This window comes from Tupaia chinensis, unplaced genomic scaffold, assembly GCF_000334495.1.
Source record: "Tupaia chinensis unplaced genomic scaffold, TupChi_1.0 Scaffold000604_1, whole genome shotgun sequence".
Lineage (NCBI taxonomy): Eukaryota > Metazoa > Chordata > Mammalia > Scandentia > Tupaiidae > Tupaia > Tupaia belangeri.
The window spans coordinates 36311-47742 of record NW_006160122.1 but is presented as its reverse complement, the minus strand read 5'-3'; the positions used below and the strand labels follow the sequence as shown (position 1 = coordinate 47742).

The following is an 11432-nucleotide window of genomic DNA, read 5'->3' as shown; positions in this document are numbered from 1 at the left end:
TTCCAACCCAGCCCCAACCCCAACTGGAGAGGCAGGCACACAGACTGAGGCCCGGGGGTGGGGGGCTCCCCGGGAGGGAGCCGGAGAAGCGCTCGCCAGGCAGCCGTAGGGACAGGCTCAGCCGGCTTTGGTAGAAATCCAGGTTGAAATCTGAAATCCTCCTCGGGGGTGCGAGGGCCGCTGTGGGCTCCTCCTCCTTCCCCCTTTCTGGGTCATCAGTCGCACAGCAAGTTCTGAGAGAAGCAGCAAAGCTGTGGCAGCCAGAGGGCCATGGCTCAGGGGTGACTCACAGCGGGCCCTCCTGACTCACGTCCCGCCTTCACTGCCCTCGCCCCCTCACGGGGGCTTCCGGGACTCCCAGAGAGCTGGGTGCCACCCGGCCTCCTCGGTGGTGGTGGCAGGACAGCAGAGCGGTGCCAAGCCTCTGGAGGTCCCAGAGCCAGCCACGTGCCCTCCCATGCAAGAGACTGGGAGCCGCTGGGGCCTGCGCTCAGCCCTGCAGGGCCTCGGTCGTGCTTGCCTTGAACCCCCTGCTTCGTGCCATGGGCAGCGGGGGGAGTCCTGCCCGTAGAGCGGGGCTGACAGCTCGGCCACACGAGCACGTGTGCTTCTGTTGTCACACGAGTCACCACTCTTGCTCACCTCAGAGACAGTCTTTCCCAGGTGTGCCAGCCATCGGGATGACGTAATACCAGCCTTACCGTTAGCACCAGCTGGTGCCCTGTGCCAGGCACTGGGCTCGGTGCCCTCCGTGGGCTCATCTTTGCATGTCGCTGACCCCTTTTGCCATCCTGAGAGCTAGGTGCTGGTATCTCCCCTGTTTTACAGGTGAGGCATTGAGGGTCAGCAAGGGTTTGAAAAACCCAGAATCTGACTAGCAAGGCCTCCATCCTCTCCCACGCTGTCCTCCCAGCATCTCGGGCACCAGAAACCACCAGCCGCACTCGTAGCTGCAGCCCCTGCTCTGAGCGCATGGAGAGATGCACGGCATCTCTGCTGGGTGGGAGCCTTGTGGGCTGGAGGCCTGAGCACTCCCACCCTCGGGGCGGTGACGCGGGAGGTCCAGGGCTGGGACAGGCCTCTTCCCGGTGCGCAGGGCCCTCCGCGGACACCCTTTGCCCACCTTCGGGCTCTGTGGCATCTGAAGGGCAGGCCTGGGCGAGCACTGGGGTCCTGTTTCATGTGGCATGCAGATGACAGGCTGGCCTCTGTCTTGCTCAGAGCCCTTTGCCAGCAGAATTCCCCAAGGTAGCGAAGGACCCGGGAGCCTTTTGGACACGGCTCCTGGGGAAATCCACCCTTGGCCACACGCCCTGCACCTCTGGGCCGACCCTCTGCACCCTTGGGACTGTTCTGGGGAGAGGCGGCCAAGGCCCCCCCAGAGCTTCCCTTCCTGCCAGCCACCCAGGCAGCTGCCTGGAACAGGGCAGTTGGGTGGAGGGTTCCCTGCCCACTGGCCCTCCCTAAGGGGGCCAGAGAATCTTCGTGGGCCTCGGAGGCAGCCTCCCCTCCCTGGCGCTTCCCAGGTGTGGTGGGAGGGTCCTCTCTGGGCTGACCCTCTCCTTCACATCGTGAGTTTCCTGGAAAAGATCAGATCCCAGAACTGCCCTGCCCTGGCTCTCGGGGGATCTGATTTTCTAGGTCAGGGCAGACCCAAAGTACAAGACAAAGAATGAGTCAGCTTTGCTGGGACGCTCGGGCCTGGGGCACTGTCCAGGGACACATCTGGACACCCAGCAGCTGCCAGTGCGGGCTCAGGGTCTGACAGGCCTGGGTTAGTTCTGCTCCACTCACTAGCTGTGTGACCTTGGGCAAGTCCCTCCACTTCTCTGTGCCTCCGTTTCATCATCTGAAATGAGGCAGTGAGAAAACTTCCCTTGTAGGTTGTTTCATGGAATAAATGAAAACAGTCTTGGGGCCAGCAGGTGACATGGTGGTTAAGGCTCTGGATCCCATGTAGCTGACTCAGTGGTTCAAATCCCAGACCCCACAGCTTGAAAAACACCGGACACGTGTGCATGCCCAAACTCCTGGGAGAAGGGAGGAGGGATTGCGGTGTGGCCACCCCCAGGAGGGGATCTCTCACTTTCTGTCTGTCTCCGTCTCCTCTCAGGAGCGCACACTTCAAGCCCAGCAGGGCCACGCTAGCTTTTGGTGCTGTCTGCTGACAGTGGTGACCGCGCTGGGCGCTGCAGAAGGGGACAGAGCAGCGCCCGGGGGTGGCCTCCCACAGATCTGTAACTTTTGAGCTCTCCGGTCAGACGTCTCCTCTAAAGCAAAGCAAGCCTCCCACCTGCCTGCCTGACCTCCCCCAGCGTGCAGGGGCACCCCTGCTTATGCCCAGGGTCCCCCGGGAGCCCGGCCCTGACTAGAACTAAACCCGCCTGTGTCCCCCTGCTCCACTTTGGGGCCATGTTCCTCACCTCAAGCCAGGGTCTACAGATAAGAATACCAGGTGGTGGGGCCAGGTGATGGCACCGTGATTAGGTTGCTGGACTCCCACATGGCCAACCATGGTTCAAATCCTGGAGGTGGTAGCTTGAAATGCACGCTAGGCACATGTGAGTGGGTGCTTAAGATCCCAGGAGAAGGGATTGCAGCTTGGCCATGGGGGCGGGGGGCGATTTCTTCTCCCCTCACTGTCTGTCTCTCCACGGCAAGTGCGCATGCCCTAAGGCAACAACCTCTTTAAAAAGAATACCAGGTGGGCCAGCCTGCAGCCTGGCGGTTGATGGAGCTGGGTCCCACATGACTGGCCCGGTTCATACCCCGGCCCAGGTGGCTTGTAAGGCACACCAGCTGAGCACACATGCGTGCCCCAAATCCCAGCAGGATGGGAAAGTAGAGGAGGTGGGGTCATGGCTTGACCAGGCCCCACTGGCCACCAGGAAGCAGTTCGCTCCCCCTCCTTCCGTCTCTCTGGCAAGTGCACGTGCTGTCTAGTGAAAAAGTGGAAACGCCTGGACGGGCCGGCCACACTACAGGCCTGCCACACTACAGGCCTTCGCTCAAGTCGCTGGGGACAAACCGAGTCCTCATCCCGTTTTCCTCTTGGCATGCCTCTGCGGGGCTCCGAATCCGTGCACGCGGAGCAAGGCGGCAGAGCCAGTGCACAGGGCTACACCAGCAGCGCTGCTCAGCACCTGTCCCACCAGCGCTCGGGCCTGCTCCCGCATGGCAGAGACCCTGAGCTTGCGGTGGTCTCGGCTTTTCTGGAAAGGGGAGGTCTGACTGCACAGAACTGCCCGGCCTTCCCAGGGGAACCTTTCCTAAGATGGCAGGGCTGGCCTATGGCCTCCCCAGCCCACAGTGCCCCACACTCTGAGATGGGCTGCCCTTCTCAGAAGGCCCCAGCTGTAGGGGGTGGTCCTGACTCTGGTCCCCAGCACTCGAGGTCCAGTTGGCCTGGGCCCTGCCAGAACTGCACTGTGGACACGTCAGTAGGCTCGGGACAGGTGGGGTGGCCCGGCGTCCAGCCCGCATGCCCAGTAGCTTGCTGATCCCCAGCGTCTGGTGGAGAGGTCAGCTCCCACCCTTCTGCAGCCTCCTCCGGGGCTCCATGGTCAGGGCCTTGTCCCCGCAGTGCTCATGGCAGGACTCCCAGGTGTGCGGGCTGTGCCTTCCCCTCCTGGGTACTAGTGGAGGAAGGGCCTTCTGCATGCCAGGCTCTGCCGACAGCCTCCCACACCAGGAAGCTCCCTGTTGCTAGGTAAGGAGATGGGGTGCCCATGCGGCTCTTGCCTGTGTTCTGGTGAGAGCTCATAGGAGTCCTCACCCATGGAGGGGTCCTCACCCACAGAGGGGGTCCTCACCCACGGAGGAGTCTTCACCCACAGAGGGGGTCCTCACCCATGGAGGGGTCCTCATCCACAGAGGGGGCGTCTTCACCCTCGGAGGCGTCTTCACCCTTGGAGGGGAGTTCTCACTCTCACAGGGGAGCAGCTGAGTAGACTGGGGGCAGCTTGTAGTGTGGCCACCAGTTTCCTGCTCCGAGACGGGGCTCCAGTGGGCCCCCTCAGAGGACAGCCATGCACAAGAGTGAGGCAGTGCCTGGGAAGGGCCCAACACGGGACTTAGGGCTGTAGTCTTTGCCATCGAGTCTCCATCAGTCTCACTGTCCTCCTCTCAGTTCTTTGGCTTATGTGACACTGACCCAGGTCATGGCACCCCCAGGCGCTTGCTGGCCCCGGGTGGGCAAGGGTGCTGTCCTGTGAGCCAGCCAGACGCGGGCGCTCGCCCTGAGAGGGACCCATTGACTAGTGCTGAACACCCACATATACTTTTCTCACTCGTGGGATTTCACCCGGAGCGGGAGCCCTGAGGGCACGTGTCCGACCCTCACCTTCCTGGTGCGCAGCACATCCTGCCTGGGTGGGCATCAGGGTGCCGGTCCTGCCCCCCCCATGGCCACACCCCCATGGTGGCCGCTCCCCAGGAGTGAGCCCACTGCTGCCCTGGGACTGTCAGTCCAGATATAGATGGGCCTCGTGGGGACATCGGCAGAGGTCGTGCGAAGCTCTACACGGTACCTGAGACTGCGGGGCAGCAGGTCGGGGTGGCCTCTGCAGCACCCAGCCTAGGGTCACAGAGACTGCTGCCGGGACAGCTCAGAGGGCAGCTGGAGGGTGTGGGTGACTCCCTGCTCCCTGGGGGGGCGGTCCTCACCTCTGAAGAGAAGCCGGGCTCCTGTTCCCAAGTGGGGTATGGGGCGGTGCCCAGGGCATGGCTGGTGCTGGTGGCACAGACGTTGAGGGTTCTGCACTCTCTGCTCCACTTCCAGGACACATCGGATAACCATCACCAACTTCTGCCTGGGGAAGCACCTCGTGAGTGAGGGGGACCTGCTGAAGGACCAGAGGGGCAGCCCGGCCTACATCAGCCCGGACGTGCTCAGCGGTAGGTGTCTGTGCCGCACGGCGGGCTCCAGGCGGCTCGCGCCAGGGCTAAGGCTGGGGGCCTCACTGGGTGCCCAAGCCACCTCCTTCCCTGTACAGTGTTCTCTCTGGGGAGGGGCCAGGTGGCCTTACCTAGGCATGTGGCGTTTTCCCGAGGATAGCGTCGGGGAGGGAAGGATGTGACTCCATTAGAGTCTGCAAGGACCCGTGAAGTGACGCGACCAGGCCCGTCCAGGTGCTCAGAAGCCCTGAGCGTGTGTGACTGGGCCAGGTCGAGCGTCTGGTGCCGCGTAGCACGTGGGAGTCCCCGGTCTGCCACTTAACCGCATGCCTGTTTAAGGGGCGGCCGGAGAGGTGGCAGCTGGACCACCGAGGCCTGGTACAGGCCACGTCGAGAAATGACCAGACCTCACTGACGGCCACAGTGCCTCTAGCATTCACAGACGTCACTCTGCCCATTCATTCACTCATGCCTTCGACGGCTTCCTGAGGGCCGGCCACGTCCATGCCTCCGTTCTTAGCCTCTGGGCTTTGTACCTTCCTGCCCTAGGCTCCTACTCGGTCCCAGGCACTGTGCGGAGCACAGGATGGCCTCTTGGAAACCACACAGCCACCTGCAGGGTGAAGCTGCCCCCTTTCACAGATGAGGGGACCAAGGCTGCAGAGGAGATAGATGGTACTCACGGCTGATAGGCCAGGGGCACCTCTCACAGAACCACGGCTGATAGGCCAGGGGCACCCCGCACAGAGCCACGGCTGATAGGCCAGGGGCACCTCTCACAGAACCACGGCTGATAGGCCAGGGATACCTCTCACAGAGCCACGGCTGGTTGGCCACACATGTAGGCCTCACGTCAGGCTGCCCCCATGGAAGCCCAGCTCCCCATCTCACTGTAGTCTCTGCTACTGTCCTTTGCCAAATCTGGGTCCCTCTGGTCTTGATTGTTGAGAGAGTGGAGGACCCCGGGGCTGGTGCTCTCCAGGCCCCAGCACACATGTGTGCACCCCCTCCCAGGAGGAGCACCAGGGTGCCCAGCAGCATCTCCCCTGCGCCCAGAGCAGAGCTGTGTGTGGGGACCTGGGTGGCTACAGCCTGCTGAAGGACCAGAGGACGTGTGACAGGGCCTGTCCAGGGCTGTGGAAGTGGAGTGACCCTCGTGGGTCAGGCAGTGGGCGCCAGTGGCTGGACAGGTTGCCCTTAAGACAGGAGAGTAATGGCACGGCACCTGCCCGCCATGGCCTGGGACCGGGAGTGTTGCTGCGCCTCCCTGTCACAGACATGGGACAGCTGGTGAAATGAGTGTCTTCCATGCCGTCACGCAGTGGGCTCAGTGATGCCCCGTCTCCCTCCGTTTCCCAGTCACAGAAGCGACGGCATGGAGGGGTTCGGACTTCGTCCATTAGCAGATATCTGAGTCCACGCTGGGCACCAGGGCTCAGCAGTGGTCACCCCAAGAATGCAGCTGTACCTGAGAGCCACCTGCCAGGGGAGACGGCAGGGACAGAGGGGGCCCTGCAGACTGTTACAGTGCTCTGGGTGAGGGACAGTGATGGGGCGGCATGGCTGACCTGCCAGGGCCAGGTTTCTCTGTCCCACACACACCAGCCACCTGCTCCGTGAGCCTTTGCCTGAGGCTGGGGCTGCAGACCCAGGCCCCGCACCCCCAGGCTCCCAGTCTGGTGGGACGTGGAACAGCGGGCTCGGCAGGCGGTGAGGAGGTGCTAGGCTGCAGGAGACCCAGTGGTCTGTCTCTGTCTCCCCTGGGGATCAGGAAGGGCACCACCAGGGTGGGGTGGCATGCAGAGCTCGGGACCGCCACGCTGTTGTAGGGGAGGGACCAGGAGGAAGAGCTGGGCCAGAGTCAGGCGGCAGGCAGAGGGGTCCCATGGGTGGGATCCCAGGCATGCCACTGGTAAGCTGAGGGCTCAGGGCTGTGTGTCCCTCCACCCCCAGGCCGGCCGTACCGGGGCAAGCCCAGCGACATGTGGGCCCTGGGCGTGGTGCTCTTCACCATGCTCTACGGCCAGTTCCCCTTCTACGACAGCATCCCGCAGGAGCTCTTCCGCAAGATCAAGGCCGCCGAGTACACCATCCCTGAGTGAGTCCTGCCTCTCCGAGAGCGGGTGCCAGCCCTGTGGACCTGGGAGGGCGGAACGGCCCAGTGAGCCTGGGCCCACCCCTGCCCCACCCCACTGATCCCCTCCCCCTCTCGCTGCCAGGGATGGGCGCGTTTCTGAGAACACCGTGTGTCTCATCCGGAAACTGCTGGTCCTCGACCCTCAGCAGCGCCTGGCCGCCGCCGATGTCCTGGAGGCCCTCGGTGCCATCATCGCGTCCTGGTGAGTGGGCAGTGGGGGCTGGGCCCTGGGTGGGTTCTCAGCTGCGCTGCCCGTCCTGCCCAGAAAAGGAGGCTGCCTTCACCTGCTTCCCGAGGTTCCCATGGGCACAGGCGGGCCATGCAGGCAGAGCGCAGGGTTGGTGTCCCTGCCCCTGGGCCGTCCCAGCAGCGGGACAGGCGTTGCCTCACGGGGTTCTCACCACGGCCCAAGAGGGAGCAGTTGTCCCCATCTGCTAGATGAGTAGACAGGCTCACGGAAGCATGTCACGGCAGGACCCCCACCTCCCCATCTGGGAGCAGGGCACAGGCCCCAGGCTGCCCAGAGCCCGCCTGACCTCCCGCCCCGACGCTCCACAGGCAGTCCCTGTCGTCCCTGAGTGGGCCTTTGCAGGTGGTTCCTGACATCGACGACCAGATGAGCAGTGCCGACAGCTCCCAGGAGGTGAGTTGGGAGATCAGGCGGCTGGAGTGGAAGGGTGCCACTGGGAGGCCCCAGGGCCTGGACCTGGGCTGCCTGGTGTCTGGCGTAGTTGGAGGCCGAGCCTATGAGAGGGCTCTGGGACTGCTGGGTGGAGGCCCACCGGGCTGCCCTCAGCTTCCTCTTTCTCCAGGGTCACATTTCTCTGCCTGCCTGACTCACAGGGCTCCCCTTACCCTCCTGCTTTTCCTTTTTAGATGATTCATTTCTCCCTGTTCTCCATCTTCCCCCTTCTCTGCACTGGAGAAAGTGCTGGGCCAGGGAGGGGGCCCGCATTCGCGGTGCCCTAGGGTGCCCCCTGGAGGGTAGGGCTGGCAGAGCCAGGAGGATGCTGGGCCAGTGTGTCCCCAGGAGCTTCCCTGGCCCCTTGGTGCTCCACACCAAGCAGGGGGGCAGACGAACCAGAACGGCTGTGCTGTGGGGACCCCAGCAAAGCCTCCAGCCCCAAGAAAGGAGAGTTTAAATCCCGCCCTCCCGGGCCGTCGGCTGGCGCTGAGTGTCCCCCCAGCACTCCGGTGTACTTACATTTTGTGAAGTGGCCCATTTTACAGAAGAGGAAACTGAGGTGAGAGGGGAGGTCACTTGCCTGGGAGTAGTGCAGCTGAGTCCAGACACCCGTCCCTCCCATTAGCGGGGGACCTGCCACATCGCTTTCCGTTTCTGTCCTGTCTGTGTGGACGCCTGGCTCAGCTGGCGGCCCCTGATGTGTGTGTCCAAGATAAGGCCCCCAGAGGTTGGCATCGCAGCCCCAGGCCTGGCTCTGACCCTGGGGCCAGCACTGGCCCCCTCAGGGCTCAGAACCTCGGTGAGGGGAGATCTCTGCTCCCGTCACAGGTGAGAAGCCAAGACCTCCCAAGGCCTGTGAGTTAGGAAAAGAGAGCTCCAGGTCGGACCACAGGTCTGCGCTTTGGCCAGAGCTGCTGCCTCCACACCGGGGGCTGCGGCCTGGAGCCCAGGCTGTGGAAGGTCCTGGGGCCTGTCACTCGCCAGCTGTCTAGATGGGGCCCAAGGCATTGCCTGCAATGAGGCCTCAGAGCCAGGCACCCAGCACCCGCTCCCTGCTTTCCTGTGCCTGCTGCATGTCTGTCTGATCTCGTTGGTCTCTGTCCCCCTCGTGGCCTCAGGCAAAGGTGACAGAGGAGTGCTCCCAGTATGAGTTCGAGAACTACATGCGGCAGCAGCTGCTGTTGGCCGAGGAGAAGAGCTCCGTGCACGAGGCGCGGAGCTGGGTGCCCAAGCGCCAGTTCGGCAGCGTGCCCCCCGTGCGCCGGCTGGGCCATGACGCGCAGCCCATGACCTCCCTGGACACCGCCCTCCTGGCTCAGCGCTACCTGCGGAAATAGTGGCCACCACCGGGCCGCCAGCACCAACACCACCACCCCGGCCCCCAGCCTAGGCCTGGCTGCTGCACCGGGCCCTGTAGTGCTGGACTCGCCTAGGCTACAACGGGGACAGAGCAGGGACGGGGACAGCCCACGCCACATGCCACACGCGGGGTCAGCAGAGGTACCACGGAGCTACCTTGTGGAATGATTGCTTGATCGTTTGGTTTTTTAATCTGAGAAGCCTAGATAACTAATCTGCTTTTAATCATGACGTTTAATCTACCTCTGTCTCTTTAACCATGCTGTCTCTGGACTGAGCGAGAGGAAGGAGGGGGCCGCCCGCGCCTGGCCCCGCAGCCACGGGCAGTGGGCGTGCCCCTGCAGTCCAGAGAGCTGAAGTGCAGCTCGTGCTCGCTCCCCGTGGCGCCACCCCGGGCTTCTCTGCGGTCTGCGTCCGTCCTGTCCCTTCTGCCTCCACGTTGGAAAACCTTCGCCTCCTCTGACGCCGGATGCAAATATATTTATTTTTTTACTGAAACCAACTTCTTTCCCATCTTGGTGGCTCACCTGGCCACTCCCTGCCCCTAGCCTGGCTGGACAGCAGGGAGTCCACAGACCACGGCCCCTTCCTCGCCCCCAGAACCGAGCAGCCCTCCCTGCCGGCCCCTCCCTCTTGGTTTCAGTGACGGGAGGACGGCCTGGACTCCGCCTCATCTCAGCTGCTCCGAGGTGCTGCCGCACTGACCACGGTCTCCTCCATCCTGCGCCGTGGTTCCGGGTAGCGTGGCCCGCTGGCCAGGAGGGCACGCTGGGCCTGGCCCTGCCGCGTGTCTGCTCCCACCTGATCAGCGGGCACCTCTCCTCCCCCCTCCTCAGACGTCGTGTCTGTCGCAGCAGACCCCGGCCAGACCCCGACCCCTTTGTGGCTCGGTGACTCGGGGAGAATTAACAGGGACTGGGGGCCCCACCCTGCCTGGCTCGAGAACAGCCCTGCTGCCCGTTTTGAGCCGAGATTTTGAAGTGATGCCCGTCTTGCCAGAAATGCTGTTCTCGCCAGAACGCCCTTCTCGCCCAGCTCCCTCCCTGACTTGCCCCTGCCCTGCCAGGCAGAGACCCTTCTCCAGGGCCCAGCCTACACCCTGGGAGAGGCCGAGTTCACCCGGCAGCCCTGGCCTGGGGAGGTAGCCGAGGCCTCTGTGACCATGCTTCCCGGAGTGTGAGCTGCCCTCTCCCCTGCAAAGCTGACTCACTGTGAGTGACCTTGGGCAAGTTCCCAAACCTCCTCGTGCCTCAGTTTCCCCATCTGGAAAAAATGGGGCCACCTCTTGCCAGCAGTAGCAGGGCCGCCACGCCCCCTCCCACACCCCACCCAGCACGGGCACCTCGGGCCTCTGCCTCCGCAGGTCTGAGCCCAGCACTCGCTCCCCCTGAGCACCGAGCTCTGCCTCTCAGCCCCGCTGCGGAGAGCCAGGATGGGGTGCTGCGGGTGGGGGTGCCCTCTTTTCTATATTTATTTCACAAAGAAAAGCCTCCCGAGGGAGCAGAAATGCAGTCCGATTGAGGGCTCCCAGCCCCCGTGACGTCCCAGTAAGGGGCTGAGGTGCGGCCAGGGCCCCGCTCAGCGGAGCTCTGCCCGGCGGCCCGCCCCCGACGTGCGGCCCGCTTCCATGTGTGGTCCCTCCTCTCCAAAGCCCACGAAGCCCCGTCGGACAGGCTGGGCCCTTCTGAGGTCAACTCAGCTGATTCCATTTCTGACAGCGAGGAGGGGGGTGGGCCGCCTTGGCTGGGTGTCGCGCACTGAGAAGCCTGTTGTAAAGTCACAGTTTGTATAAAGACCTATTTTTGTACTACATGGGGACTCTTCCTGCATGTCAGCAATAAAGCTTCCTGACCTGGAGCCTCGCGGCCTCGCCTGCCGTTCTTGCCCTCCACCCAGCCCCAGCTCTCTCCGCCAGCTAGGTGTATTGGGCATGCCCTCCCCGCCCCCAGGCAGCAGGTGGCACTGGCCCCACAGTCCCAAATCGGGGCAGGGAACCAGAACCACTGGCATTCTCCCAGACCCCCAGCCCCTGCGCAGGCAGGAGAGGCCCCAGGCACTGGAGTAGTATTGACCCCTCCCCATCAGGGCCGGGGAGGACGCGGACAGACAGGCTGTCCATTCCATGCAGGAGAGCTGGCCTACAGGCCAAGCCTCTTCCTGCACCGCCCTCCTCCCCTCCCCACCATAGGAACCCACAGGGGTTCCTTCCTTCCTTCCCTCTTTCCTTCCTTCCTTCACCTAAATTTAGGGTCTGCAGACTGCACTTCCCAAGCAGCAAAGCCAGAGGCAAGCGCCCTCCCCCCCCAGCCAGGGTTTGCACGGCAGGGTCCCTCCGCAGGATGTGAGGAGGCCCCT

General features: G+C 63.5%; 1 protein-coding gene across 1 annotated transcript in view; it reads left to right on the top strand.

Annotated features, from left to right (window-relative positions):
• Window positions 1–10934, top strand: part of STK40 (serine/threonine kinase 40) — a 19654-nt gene extending 8720 nt beyond the window's left edge. Inside the window, exons 6-10 of the mRNA XM_027775750.1 lie at window positions 4781–4896; window positions 6850–6994; window positions 7116–7235; window positions 7592–7676; window positions 8837–10934. Coding sequence (XP_027631551.1) covers window positions 4781–4896; window positions 6850–6994; window positions 7116–7235; window positions 7592–7676; window positions 8837–9055 — 685 coding nt within the window. The 3' untranslated portion in view covers window positions 9056–10934. The remainder of the gene's footprint in view (window positions 1–4780; window positions 4897–6849; window positions 6995–7115; window positions 7236–7591; window positions 7677–8836) is intronic.
• The last annotated feature ends 498 nt before the right edge of the window (window positions 10935–11432 follow it).